At 49.1% G+C, this 15,000-nt stretch overlaps 1 protein-coding gene and 1 pseudogene across 2 annotated transcripts in view; one reads left to right on the forward strand and one right to left on the reverse strand.

Moving 5' to 3' along the window:
* LOC307081627 overlaps positions 1 to 5,093 on the forward strand; it is a 22,848-nt pseudogene extending 17,755 nt beyond the window's left edge. Inside the window, exons 6-10 of the transcript XR_013812813.1 lie at positions 164 to 239; positions 1,815 to 1,895; positions 2,326 to 2,441; positions 2,781 to 2,963; positions 3,204 to 5,093. The product of XR_013812813.1 is annotated as an uncharacterized misc_RNA (transcript). The remainder of the gene's footprint in view (positions 1 to 163; positions 240 to 1,814; positions 1,896 to 2,325; positions 2,442 to 2,780; positions 2,964 to 3,203) is intronic.
* A 398-nt stretch (positions 5,094 to 5,491) lies between these two features.
* Positions 5,492 to 15,000, reverse strand: part of LOC307081628 (putative methyltransferase NSUN7) — a gene marked incomplete at both ends in the record, with an annotated part of 26,429 nt that continues 16,920 nt past the window's right edge. The window contains 6 exons of the mRNA XM_079744879.1: positions 5,492 to 6,024; positions 6,359 to 6,617; positions 6,691 to 6,723; positions 10,384 to 10,501; positions 12,732 to 12,861; positions 14,688 to 14,789. Of these exons, the coding sequence (XP_079601005.1) occupies positions 5,492 to 6,024; positions 6,359 to 6,617; positions 6,691 to 6,723; positions 10,384 to 10,501; positions 12,732 to 12,861; positions 14,688 to 14,789 (1,175 nt within the window). The remainder of the gene's footprint in view (positions 6,025 to 6,358; positions 6,618 to 6,690; positions 6,724 to 10,383; positions 10,502 to 12,731; positions 12,862 to 14,687; positions 14,790 to 15,000) is intronic.

Below are 15,000 nucleotides of genomic sequence, written 5' to 3' on the forward strand. Positions count from 1 at the left end.
TGCTCCTCTCCTCCTTTTTACGGTTCTATCAAACGTTTTCTCACTCCTCTTTTTCTCCCCTTCTCTGTAGCGAACATTTTCTCCTCATTCTTTCCATCATTTAATCTCTCGTCTCCTCTCTCCTCCTCCCTCCTCTCTCTCCTCTCTCCTCTCTCCTCTCCAGATTATGGCTGAGAGGAAGAGTGCCAAGGCTGCAGTCAGCAGCTCCTCACAGAATGGCTCAGATGTCCCCCTACAAGGTGTGCTCACACACACACACACACACACACACACACACACACACACACACACCCTCTTCCACACACTCTCCCACAGTCACACAGACACAGATATTTCACCCAGCAGCCTTTACAAAGTGCCTTTCTGTCATAGTTCCTGCTTTGGTAAATTGGTTTAGTCGGCCGTACATTCCATTATCTGGCCTCGGGGCCGGGCTTCGTGGCGGCATGCAGCCCCTCTCAGGGGTGGGCCAATGAAAGAAACACCCTTATCAACATGGCCCCGTGGCGGGAACACTTGTTAACGATAGCGATGGCGTCGCACGGTAGGGCTAAACTCGCCGCACAAAACGCGGCGCCATTACCGCTCATCGCTTTTCCACTTCACAAACTGCCCTCCTGGCCCCTTCTCCGGCCCCCGTGTAATTATAGGGAGGAATGGGGTGGAGGAGTACAGGAGCCCGGGTGCCACAGTCAAGTCCCATGTGACCTCGGTGTGTGTGTGTGTGTGTGTGTGTGTGTGTGTGTGTGTGTGTGTGTGTGCAGACTGGAGGGGAAATGGTCGCTGTAGTTTGGAGGCTTAAAGAAGCGTGGGACCGTATCCCTGCTATGGAGTCAGAGCTACTGGTCACAGTCGTCTGTCGCCGAGGCTACTTGCTGCCTGGTTGTCATTGCACCTTGTCATATTGCGATTGGCTCATTGTTTTCGCTCGTTTTGGAGGTTTTCTCGCGTTGGTTGGTACTCAAGTAACTCAGAAAATCCGAGACTCTTGCTGTTGCCATAGTACCTGGGCTACTGGTGTCTAGATGTCTGCACAGTAATAATACAGGTGGTACTTATTATGTTATTTTAAACATTGATAAGCATTTAGACGCGACTTCAGTTTTCAAACGTTCTCTGATCCAGAACATTGTGTTCTGTTAGTAATGGCTGGAACCAGTACTTAATTTACAAATCCATTAAGGAGGTATAAATAATCATTAATAACCTGTCATAGAGAGGTTGTGTTTGTACACAGGTGGGTTGGGAGGACAAAGAGTATTTGATGCTGATTGTGCGTACCAAGGATTAATACAAAGGTTAAGTGAAATATACATTGATATTTTATATATTTTAAGCCAAAGAGATCACATGCAACGATACATTTGTGCTCTGTTGTTGAACCAAACTGGTCAATTCTGCCACAGGATACATCTTAACACTAAACTATTACTATCGCTGATCATGTGGTGTTGCGTAAATAGCTTTAATCACCCTCGTCCCCGCCATGTTGAATTCTCTCCACAGCCCTCAGGCTATTGTCTTAGGAGAATTTACTTCCAAGAAGACGGTCCCTGGAAATTTGGCGTCTGCGTGGATACACTTTCATCTCCTTCCTTCATGACCTAATTAGTTCAACACAATCCGAAATTGTCGAAACATTAACAAGCATTTGCGCGTGTGTGTGTGTGTGTGTGCGTGTGTGTCCGTTTGTGTGTGTGTCTGTTTGTATGTGTGTTTGTGTGTGTGTGTGTGTGTGTGTGTGTGTGTGTGTGTGTGTGTGTGTGTGTGTGTGTGTGTGTGTGCATGTGTGTGGTGTGTGTTTTTCCCTGCAGAGTTTCCGATGCCAAAGACTGAGTTGGTGCAGAAATTCCATGTGCTGTACCTCGGCATGACGTCTGTGTCTCGGCCGATCGGTAAAACATTCAATGCCCACCCACACACACACAGAGAAGCACACACACACACAAGCACACACACACACACACACACAAATACACATAGACACGCTCATACACACATACACAAACACATATTCCCACACACACACACACACACATACACACACTGTCAAACACACACCCACACACTGTCAAACACACACACACACACAAATACACATAGACACACGCTCATACACACATACACAAACACATATTCCCACACACACGCACACACACACCCAAAAACCCACACGCACACACACATACATTCACAGACCTACACACACACACACAAACACACGTTCACACAAACACACACACATATTCACACACATACACACACACCACACAGACACCCACACACAGCACTGGGTCTATCTGAGATGTTGGTCTCCGTCCTCAGGTATGGACGTGATCAACAGCGCCATAGAGAACCTGCTGGCCTCCACAGGGAAGGAGGACTGGACTCCTGTGATCCTGAGTGTGGCCGACGCCGACGTCGCCGTCATCAAGGAAAAGGTTAAACAGCCTCTTTCGCTTTCGGTTTTGGTTTCATTGCACGGCGCCACGAACAGAATTGCAAACTCGCTCGCTGACAATTAAAAATAATGGGAGCACATAGTAGGGTAAGCATGGATGCTATTGCTGTAATGATCAGTTCCGCCAGTGCCTCTGTGTGAGCGATGCGATTGGTCTGATGCTTGTGCGGCGTTGATGACGTACTCTCAACACAAGCTCGTAATGTTGACTTCCGGAGAGCCTCTGTGTGAGCGATGCGATTGGTCTGATACTTGTGCGGCGGTGTTGACGTTATTACGGTCGGGGCCCACTACTCATGTGAGTGTGTCGGCCCTACAGGAAGAGGAGGAGGAGGTACTTGTGGAGTGCCGCGTGCGCTTCCTGTCCTTCATGGGCGTGGGCCGGGACGTGCACACCTTCGCCTTCATCATGGACTCCGGGAACCAGCACTTCCAGTGCCACATCTTCTGGTGCGAGCCCAACGCCGGCTGCGTGTCGGAGGCGGTGCAGGCCGCGTGTGTGGTGAGGTCACACTTTGTTGGCTGGCTTCATTATCACCCACCCCTCCCCCGATGACATCGTCCAGAAACAACCGTGAAGGATTTAATAAAGCTTACACTAACACCTCTCTCCCCCCTCCCATTTGAATCCTTCAACCTCAACTTGTATCGGTTGCCAATAACCTTTTCGTCAACCGTACCTTTTATCGGTCGCCGTGATGATGATGAAAGTGACACTGTCTTCACCTCCTTCTCCTTTCAGCTGCGCTACCAGAAGTGTCTGGTGGCGCGCCCGCCCTCCCAGAGGGCTGCCTCCTGCTCCTCCTCCACCTCCTCCTCCACCTCCCCCGACTCGGTGACGCGACGCGTGACCACCAGCGTGAAGCGCAGCGTGCAGTCGCTCATAGACAATCTGAAGACCAAGAAGCAGCCGTCGGAACTGCCCCAGCAATGACCGGGGGGGCCCGCATTGACCCCTCTCTCCCCCCCCCTTCCACCACACCTCACCCCACACGACTAACCCCTCCCCCCGCCCTACCGACCGACCCTATCCACGATAAACCGAACCCCGTCAACCTGGACGCCGTTCACAAATGCTCGTCGCCACGGCGACACGGTGTCCACGGCGACACGGTGTCCATGGTGACACGGCGACCGACAGTGTACATACATGATGTAGCAAACGGCCCAGTAGGCGAACCAGGAGGGAGACGGACGGAGGCCTCGGCCGGACTTTTGAACGAACGGCGCCGTCGCCTTGTTGGGTGTGTGCTCCGAACGCTGCCGCCACCCAGCCATACCAACGTCTTTGTCCCCCGTGTGAGGTGTGTTTTTGTCCGTGGTTTATGCTAACTATTTTTGTCTATGGTCTTTTACACGGGACAAGGCCACCGACCAATCAACAGCCTCCATCTCCTCACCACATGTAGTCACGGCCTTTGAACCCCTTGGACGGGGGATTTGAAGGATAAAATTGCTTTTCGTGGAAAAACCTTATAGTAATGGAAAGTATGTGTAGTGTATGTAAATGATTGTGTGTAAGAAGAGGGATTTGGGGCAGACGAACAAAACAGGCGGACGAACAAAACAGGCAGTCAAACAAAGCCGGCTGACTCCAGTGAGCGGTGACCTTTTGCTACTGGTGATAGAAAAGAAGCGGGCGTTGGTTATTGCATGTTATCTTGATGGGATGTGTATTATGTTGATGAGTTAGTGAGGGTCTTGGGTAAGCACATTTGTAGATTCCCTGCGTACAAATGGCAACTCCACTGAACCGTGGCAGGAATTACAAGTGCGACATTTTCAATTTAGTTTATTTATCTTTCTTTTTTTATTCTACAATTTGATCATCGTAGCAGGATTATGGAGTTTTTATGTTTTTACAAATATTTGTGTTACATTTTAAGAAAATGCTTAATGTCTAACTACAGACTCAGAGAGTGAAGAATGTGTGTGTGACGAATCGATGTATGATGAATAAAAAATCTAGAACCTAGAGGTTTGTCTCAGTCAGGGACCGACCACGTTGTTTCAGGTTTTTGTTTCCCTGCCATTGGGAAAAAAAAAGAATGTGTAACAAGACCTTAAAAGGAGAAAAATGGTTTTTATCTTAACCAGTAAAGTCACCAACACAAAACGTTCACCTCCAGGCACACACATACAAACTGTTCACCTGTTTCTCTCACTGCTATCAGAACCAGCCAGCTTCTGAATTTCTGGGTCGTCACCTGCACTTGACTTGAAATGTGTAAATTAAATCCAACATCTGCACTTATCTGCACACGCACCCAAACCCACACACACAGATTTATACACAAACACGCAAAAAGGCCTACACACGGTCCTGCACACACACACACGCACACATGCCAACACACACATATACCAACACACAAACATATTCCTACACACAAACACACACCTACACACACACACAGATTCCTACACACAAACACGCACACATCCCTACACACACAAATCCCTACACACAAATACACACATGCTTACACACGCACACATACCTACACACACACACACACACACAGATTTCTTTAAACACACACACAAACCGACACACTAACACAGATGCTGTAAATCATGTCAATTCTGTTCTTCACTCATCTCCACAATGTAAATGTAATCTGTTGTGACAATAAACACATGACCAAAAGATGGGCAGTGGCTTCTTTTATTTCCACACGGGCTGTCCCTCTTCAAGGTCGCAACCGGCCTGTCACATCATTACATGACACTGATCTGACACCTGGGCAGGGCACTCAAACAGACACAGGCTTGTCCTACATGGCAAAGTAAGCTAATACAATACAAACAGTGTGTTTGCTGCGCAGCTATTGGCTAAGGTTAAAAACGTTGTGCATTTACATCAGCTACGACGCGAGCATTGATAAGCTACGTGGTTTACAAGGAAAGTAAAACTTTCAAATACCGAAGGCATTCGGGCAGGGGTTGGCGTTTCTTTGTGTTTGAAGAACATTTAGGAGCGTCAAACTTGTCGTGTGTTTCCTTGGCGCTCCGCACCGGAGCGCGGCGCTACAGCCAGGGCCGCAGCGGGAACGGGAGGTCCCTGTGGAGGCTGCCGCTGGAGCGGGTGGGGGGGTGCCCCGCCTGGGACGGGCCGGGCCTCCAGCTGTGGCAGCTGAAGGTGGGGTTGCAACCCCCCCAGCTCGCCCCCGCTCGGCTGTGATTGGCCGGCTTGGAGTTGGGGAGCTGAACGGGGGGCAAGGTGAGCGACTTCAAGACCAGGCAGGGCCGCGCCCTAGTGGGCGTGGCCACCATCACCAGCGGGGGAGGCGCCTTGGGCGGGGCCATGCGGGTCAGAAAGGGGATGGAAGCGGCGCCGTTGAGGGTGGGGGGCGGGGCATGAGCCACGCCCTTATATGGCACCGCTTCGGCTGATTGGCGGAGGCCGTCCCCGCCCTCCCTAGACGCAGAGGGGTTGGTGGCGGTGGTGGTGGCGTTGGCGGTGGTGGTGGCGTAAGTGGCGTTGGCGGTGGTGGTGGCGGTGGTGGCGGTGGTGGCGTTGGCGGCGTTGGTCTTGGTGGGCTGCCAGCAGGGGGTCTTGGCTGCAGGGCAGACGGGTCACAACGCTCAGTATGTTGGAGGAGGACAGTACGACATTACAGGAAGTGACACGCATTAGGAGGGAGGACACCAGAGGTGGTGGACACACCAGCACCATAATCCACTCTCTGGTCAATGCGTCACACATTTTGGACACCTTTGTCCTAAGGGTGTTTTGTTTACGTTAGACACATTTCCAATGGGAACCCAACCCTCAACCCCAGTGCCTTGCTCCAGGTACACAGGGGCCTGGTAGTGATGCTTGGCAACCCCAGAGCCACCCCCTGCTCAGGGTCTTGATGCTCCGCTCTCCGGGGACCATGTTGTGAGGCTCACCTTGTAGGGCTGGCCGCCGGTTGGTCCACCCGTGCAGGTCTAGCCCGGGAGCGGGGCCGCTGGTCTTGGGCTCGGGGGTCCGCGGCTGGCCCAGCCTGGGGGGGTTACCCCCAGGGGCACCGGGGTGAGGGTGCAGCGCCCGGGGGAGCTGGGTCTCTTTGGCCGTTCGAGAGGCCGCACCCTTCTTGGCTCTCCTGGTCGAGGCCTGATGGACACCTATCTTGTCCAATAGGCCCTTGGCGTTCGCCCTTCTGAGAACCTCCTGCGGAGTCCGAGGCCTGATGGACACCTATCTTGTCCAATAGGCCCTTGGCGTTCGCCCTTCTGAGAACCTCCTGCGGAGTCTCCTCCTCCACGGGCTCCGGCTAAAACAAAGATGGGACAGAGGAACAGAAGTGGGAATGATGACTCAGCAGAGAGGCAGCGGCTCTGACTAATGCACAGAAAGGCCACCAATTGGTTAGGCTGAACCAGCAGATCTTTGCATTTTTTATATGCATCTTTGCCATGTACAACCAGGACAGTCCAGTCCCTGTTTTATTGCATTGTATAACAATTGCTTTTCATTCATTATTTATTAATTTGGCTTTGTTCCTTTCCTTCTTTAACAAAGTGATAGCTCTAGCTCTTGGGAACATGAAGGGATTATTATAGTGCTATTCACTGCGATAATGCCCTGTGGAGAATCTTCTGAACATTGTTTGCTACCCGAGGACTGCAGAGGAGGTCTTGTTGAAGACACATCGCTCGCTCACTATAATTGTCTTTATTTAATCTTCAACACACTTGCTGCACAAATGAGATCATGATGTAACGCACCACCTTTAAGCGGGGAAACCACTCCCCTGCCGTCCTTAATCACACACGCAGCCACAGGCAGACGGTCGTTACGTGAGGAAATATATTAGATTGTATATGAAGAACCCCGAAGGAGCCCATAGGATCTGCTCCATGAGCCCACACATCTAATGAAGAAGAGGGCAGAGAGGAGGAGGAGGAGGAAGAGGAGGGATGGATGACGTTTACCTGAGGACAAGGACAGGGAGAGGAAAGAGCAGAGGGCAAGAGGAGGAGCAAGGAGGCCAGAGTTGAAGGAGAGAGGTTGAGAGTGAGAGAGAGAGAGAGAGAGAGAACACTGAGTCCTTTTGTACAAACGGAGAAGTCACCGCTCCACTCCTTCCATGCCTGAATTATTCACACACACCGCAACCACTCCAGGGAGCTCTCAGCTTGTTTTTTTTCCTGCCTTGTTTGTTTATGCACCTATTTGTACTTGTATGCAGATGTGTCCACGTGCAGGATGGGATAATGCACACGGGCGTAGAATGCATCGGGTGCTCACACACCCTGCTTTGATTGGTTCGAGCGGTGCACCAATAGAGGGCCGCGCACGGGGCCGCCACTTGCCTATCGCCGCGTGCACGCATCTGCACCACGGTGCTTGGGAATCCAGAGTGTAGCCTGCTGTGAGCTCACCCTGAACCCCTGGTTGATGCTAACTCATACAGGCAGGGGGGGGCTGAATTATTCAGCCGAACCTACTCCTCCTCCTCCTCCCACCTCCCTTCTCCTCCTCATCAGCCCTTCTAATCAAACATCTTCTCCATCTCCTTTAACCAACAATGTCAACCCCAGAGCCCAACCCATTCTGTCCCAGCCCTTAACTAACTAAAGGCTGGGGGGGGGGGGGGTTTACCCCGGAGCTGAATCAGTAGGGTGTTCATTTAAAGCCAAGAACGGCCAAGTCAGGAAGTGTAGCGTGTTAACATTGAGGTCACACTACAATCTAACGCTGTGTACAACTCATGATTTATTCCACCTCTGGGTGTCAGCCCCTTCTTTTTTTTTGTGGCTTCATTAAAAAATGTAATGTTGCATATCATTTATATGCCGCGGCGGACATGTTTTCCTTTTGCTAGCAGACACTGATCCTCCCGGTGAAGGTGAGCCGTGATGAAGATAAACGGTTTTGAATTACCTCCTTATTGACCGCGCCGTATCAGAGGGTCTCTGGACGTTTCGGGGTCACTCTGTCACCCCCCCCCCCCTCTGTCGGTCCCAACAGTGGCCTCTACTGCGAGGCCACACACACACCACCGCGTGGCCACGTCCCCCTCTAGCTCCCGTTATGGGGAAGAAACTAATAAAGCTCTTTACTATCACCCCCGCCCCCGCCCCCGCCCTCCTTCCTATGACCGTAGCTGACGCGCATAAACTGCATTCCAACACCAATCTAATTGCTGACTTTACGGCCTCGTTTTTCCAAGTGCAACGATAACTTTTGATTAGCTGAGTTTATTGGGAGGCATGGAGGTAACGAGAAAAAAAAAAAAAAAAAGGACGGCGCAAAAAGAAGTAAGGTGGTCTATGTCACCATCATGGCGCTTTCATTATCTTCTCATCCCTGTCTGCGGGCGTATAAAAGCTGATGGATGGCAGGGCGGAAACAGATGCTGGTAGCGTGAGAGGGGCTGGCCGCGCTGCAGGGCGGGCGGGGGGGGAATAACCGGAGCACAGCGCCGTCGTAAGCACGAGAGAGAGCAGCGCTTTTATTACGTTTGTTTATTAATTTATATAATTGGAAAATGTGCGGAACGCTAGCGTCTATGTAAACATGTAAAAAATAAATTAGGCGGCAGGAGGGTGTACATCAAGATTCTGCAACACACTTTGGTGTGTGTGTGTGTGTGTGTGTGTTGGTGTGTGTGTGTGTGTAGGTGTTAGTGTGTGTGTGTCTTTGTGTTTGTGTGTGTATGTGTGTGTGTGTCTGTGTAGGTGTGTGTGGGTGTATGTGTGTGTCAACAGACACACACATACACCCACACACACCCACACACACACAATAATGTGCTCATCATAACTACTTTCTGGACAGAAAGTGAGCGACAGCAGTATTAAAACATGTATTAGCAGAAGAGTTTTGTGAGACATTTATTCATAAGCAGGCCCCTTGTGTGTATCTGTGTGTCTGTTTCATGATGGTCTTATATCTTATATCACAGCAGACTACAGTTTTCTTTACAACCTCTGCCTTCCCTTGCCTCTCACTCCTGTCTTCACTGTCTCCTTCCATTAGACATAAACACAAGGCCAATTCTCTTGGCTCTCCAGACGGTAACACACACACACACACTTCCCATCTCTTATTGATCTCTCTTTCTCTCTCTCTCTCTCTCTCTCGCCCCAACATTCAAACCAACGATCTGGTCTTGAGATCCTGTTTGAACAGGTTGTACGTTGTGAGTGTGTGTATGTGAACTGTGTAGTGTGTTGTTGGCTGTGTTTTTGTGTTGTGCATCGTACGTTAAATGTGTGTTGTGTGTTTCGTGCTGTGTGTCACGTGTTGTACGTTGTTTGTGTATTTGTTGTGTGTTTGGTGTTGTGTGTTATGTGTGGTGTGTTGTGTATTGTACGTTGTGTATGCGTTGTGTGTTATTTGTGACCCGACCCGTCACATGTCTGTCTGTCTGTCACCTCAACCTCTTCGCATCAGTGGTTGAGATGCTTTTGAGACAGATTTCTAGACGTCTCTCCTCCTCCCTCCTCTCCTCATCAGTAAACCTCCTGCTTAATGTTTCTCCCCTCTCAGTAAGCTTCAATCCTCACTTGGTTTGCTGACAAGTTGTCTCTTGAAGCCAAGCAGACAGGCCTCTTCCTCTTCCTCATCCTCTTCCTCGTCTGCCTGCCCTAATAATCCCGCCTCTTCCGGTGCGATCGCCACGCCGACGCGGGCTGCCTTTGAAGCGGCCCGCTCAGCGCCGCTATTTAAGGTTCGTGAGATGAAAGCAAGGCGAGCACCGAGACGGGGGCGGGGCTTAGAGTAGCAGAGGGATTAGGTACAGGTGGAAAGGGGGGGGGTGGTGGTGGTTGGGAAGGAGGTGGAGCTGGTGGTGATGAAGGAGGCGGTGATGGTGGTGGTGGGGTTGGTGTCCCATGCAACCCATTTTGAGTCGCATTGACAATCAGCCGATTGGGTCGTTTGGGTTGGAGAAAAGGCTTCCCGCGCCAAGCGCAGAGCTCCTTACCTCCCTGGTGAGGACGGCCAGGAAGCAGCCGTTGCTGTGTGCTGTGGGCTCCAGCCTGAAGAAGGGCCCCTCACATCCCTCTGGGGGGGCCAGGAAGCTGGGGAGGACCGGGCTTGGCCTGGATTACAGAGAATAATGCACACACACGCATGAACAGAGAACAAAGATATGCAGGAAAACGCACACACACACGCACGCACGCACGCACGCACGCACGCACGCACGCACGCACGCACGCACACACACACACACACACCTACACACACACACACACACACACACACCTGTGTGCACCTACCTAACTCATCCCTACTGTCTAACCCTCCATCTCCCTACTGTCTAACCCTCCACCTCCCTACTGTCTAACCCTCCACCTCCCTACTGTCTAACCCTCCACCTCCCTACTGTCTAACCCTCCACCTCCCTACTGTCTAACCCTCCACCTCCCTACTGTCCAACCCTCCCCTAACTAAATGCTAATGACATCGGCCTCATTAGTAAACTAACCTCACTGTATGAGGTTGAGTGTGTGGTCTGTACTACTGTATACTGTATAAGAAAAATATATATACATTAAAAAAAAATAATGATTTTTAAGTCAGACATCTCCTGTAACCCCATTTAGGAGAAGCCCTGGCATAGTGAACGTATAAACAGATGTGCTACAGAACGCAACAGATAAACCAAAAAACACACCAAATCAAAGCAATAAACACACATAAACTACTGCGCCTCAGCCAACGCCTTCCAATACAAGGATATTATTACGAGGGGTTTGATTAATGCCAGCCTGAGGCACCATGCAGTCTCTGACAGCTAAGATAAGGACGTGATGGCTGCTTCAAGCAACGGCAAACCGCAGAGCGCTGCCAGTCTAGAGTATAGAAAATAGTTGTTAATAAGTAAAATGAAAACATTAAATATATATACTATCGATTTTCTCTTCCTTTTCTCTATTTTTTTTGTATTACACTGTCAAAACTGTGATTGGGGTTAATTTATATTTACTTAATTAATAAAACTAATCTATTCCTAATAAAAATGAATGAGCCGTTTTGAATAATACTGAGCTGAGTTAAAAAAAAAATCATTTATTAAATGCATTTCACTGAGTTTGGGTTGAATAAAATAAACTATGAAACGCGGGATAAAATTTAATTGTTTTTCCCAAAAAGTTCTGTGGTGACGCTTAACGCTTAACACTACATATTATGTATGCATGTCATGCTCAGTATGTCTAAATGATACACAATATCAGCGTTTTGTCAGAATATAGGAAAATACTGTCTGTATCCACAGAGTAAATCACCCAATTATTCTTCGACAATGATGAGACCAATATAAATCCCAGAAATAGGGATTCAGATTGACCATAATACTTTATCTTTGTAAAGTATTTGCCTGATAATGTTTTAACCACTGTTTTCCTCTGTTGTAAGGAAAGAAGGGAACATATAAAGTAGGAAATGTCAAATTATTTGAGATTTAAAAAATAAAATAACACCTGAATAATGATTATTTTTGTCATTTCAGGCTCCAAGCGGTCCCAGCATTTATTTTAGGAATTCATAATTCGTCCCTAAAAATTCTTTGCTAAGAGCTATTCACAAAGCTGCGGAGACACTTTGAAAGAGAGAGCAATTTCTAAAATAAGCAAAGTAGCAGAGTTGATCCAGTGGCTGTGGATGACTTCAAGCTTAGGGAATGAGCTCACAGTGCCATACAGACAGATAGCTGACAGTGACCAGCCTGTGTTAGTGAAGGTAGAAAAAGATATTCATCAACCCCAGGTGCCATCAAGAAATTAATTGTAAGTGTGTTTAGTTCCATCACTCCATCATTTCTTGTGTCATTGAATTGATTTGATTTAATGGTGAGCTGATGTCATCCTTCTTATCTGGTATTACACTATGCCTTTGCAAGTACATTATCTCAATTATCTTTTCTAAAATACAGATGCAAATGGGCTGCATTAAGTGACAGCCCCATGTTATCCTGTCCCAAAGGTTGGAAATGATTTGGGAGATGTTCAATTAGGACCTTCTATTTTGGCTGCACAGTTTAAAATACACAACATTCTTTCTTTTTCAGAACGCTGAAATCTATTGAGTCTCATTGTTGCATTTATTACCCGACTTAATTTATTTCTTTAAATGTATTCAATGCTATTAAATTATAGTGTGTTTCAATTTGTTGTCTTTTTTTGGTGAATTAACTATCGGTTACATTTCTGGCTGGGCCGTGAGACATCGATAGAAACAGGCAGACCGGAAGGAGAGAGAGTGGAAGATGCCACAGTGAGCGGCCATGAAGGAAATGGTTTCAAACAAAAGGAAAGTTGTTCCAACCCAAAGTTCTGCAGCTTGGTTTGATCGTCCGGTTGGTTCCGGTTCTGCTCCAAGCATCTCCACACCACCTCCTCGTTCTCCTCTGGGAACAGAGACACGGTGCAATACACCACGGATCTGACCTGAGGGACTGACGCACACACACAGACACACACACAGAGAACGCACACGTTGTTTGGAAGATGTCAGCTTGTTTTTACATCCATGTTAAATCACTTCCCTGCTACTTTACATGATTACATTCTTTCTACACGCCCGCCTTCCAATGACACTGAAACACTGTGTGTATGTGTCTCTATGTGTGTGTGTGTGTGTGTGTGTGCGTGTGTGTGTGTGTGTGTGTGTGTGTAAAACAATGTGCTCAATGTGAAACACGCTTCGACCCAAGCCATTAATACATGCAATTACAACTGTTTGCACACTAAACACAATTGTGCAAAACACAGCAAATCAGCAAACTAATTTCTTGCGCAATCAAACAGGACAAAGCCACACGCTGTGTGTGTCACACACAAAAGCACACACAAACACACAGCTTTTCCCCATTTTCTATCAATTCAATTCTGTCTTTCAGATAAATCGCCGGAAGCACCCCTTGGAAGAAGTGAATCGAAGGAGTGCTTAAATATCTTCATTTTCTTCCGACACGTACAAAGCAAACCAATTCCAATTTCATTCAGCTAATGCGCTGGCTGCTGCTGGCTGCTGTCAGAGTTGAGCCATTCCTCTAATTTCCAGCTTTGATTTCACACTCAAACCTTACTTACAGCCAAACAAGGAACACCCCCACCCAGCTTCACTTTAAACTAAAAGAAAATTGTCTTATTTTTATATACACGTCTGTATCGTGTGGCCATCTAACAGAATTGTTGATCATGCACTTTTCATGCTTTTTTATGCTCTTTTATAGTGCAATAGAGTTCCGGGTGGTCAGGGATCGATGGGTGGTCGTTGGGGGTCAGGTTGGGGTGTTGCTGGGGGTCAGGTCGGGGCATTGTTTATGCGAGACGACAGCAAGATAAAAACACATTCAGCCTTTCCTCAGGTCATCTCCTTTACATAACAGCTAACTGGTAAAAAGGTGTTGCTGAGTTTGAGCATAAGCGTACAAGTGTACAAGTCTGTGTTTATGTGTATCTGTGTATTCATGTGTCGGTGTGGCACTCTCTCAGCTCTGTCTTAGTGTTCGTTTGTGTGTGTGTGCGTGTGCGTACATTGACGTGTGGCTGCAGGCTTAAAGGAAGGACCAGGAAATCCTGCGGCCATCGACCCGGCAGCATCCCCGGCAGCGCTGCTCGATACTCGTCCTCCGTGAATTAACGGCGCTGTTCCCAGACGCCGCGGTGCACAGAGATCAGGTGGGAAAGTGAGGAGCGGGGTGGGGTTGGGGGTTGTTTATCGATGGCAGTGGGATCCGCTAACGGGTCCTGGTTGGTGGAGGGCTGTGGCTGAGCGTGACACCAGTGGAGGGTGATGAGAACCACCCGGTACTAAGCAGAACCATAAGTCTGGACCGCGAGACCACTACAGAACGTCTTCCTATTCCCACCATGTAAGCTGTCTACTGGGTCAGATGAAGAGCTGTATGCAGCCTCAAGCCGTGCACGCCATCGCGTGAGGGGACTGGTGTGGCTAGCCAACTTTAAGAATGTCATACTTGTCGTTCTGCCAGTCTGATTGTGTGTCTGTCTGTCTGTCTGTAGCAGCCGACCGTGGCTGACCAGAGTAGTGGGACATTACGGTTTCTAATTAAGACCCTGTCGGTCTCCCGGGACCAAGCGAGCGGCTGAATAACGACACGAAGGCTGAGAGGATCACAGAGAGGAGGCTCGAGATTGAGAGTCTGCCGTCAAACGGGCATCGAACCCATTTCCTCTGAATGCACGCCGACCCGCCCGACCCACACGCACACACACACACATACGCTCAGACACACACGGACCATCAAACACTCACAGCTGAAGGCGTGCTGGAGGTCCTTGGTTTGCTGTGCTACCAGAGCTTCCAGCTTGCCTTGGGCTACGGAGCCCTGGGAGAGGTACGGCAGCAGGGCTCTGTCTGGGGGAGGGGAGAGAGGACTTTAGTGGAGGCCGTTAGGCTGGCTGGTACACAGTGGCTGGTACACACTGGCTGGTACACAGTGGCCGGTACACACTGGCTGGTACACACTGGCTGGTACACAGTGGCCGGTACACACTGGCTGGTACACACTGGCTGGTACACAGTGGCTGGTACACACTGGCTGGTACACAGTGGCCGGTACACACTG

The sequence above is a fragment of the Pollachius pollachius genome, assembly GCF_949987615.1.
Source record: "Pollachius pollachius genome assembly, chromosome: 10".
NCBI classification, from domain to species: Eukaryota; Metazoa; Chordata; class Actinopteri; order Gadiformes; family Gadidae; genus Pollachius; species Pollachius pollachius.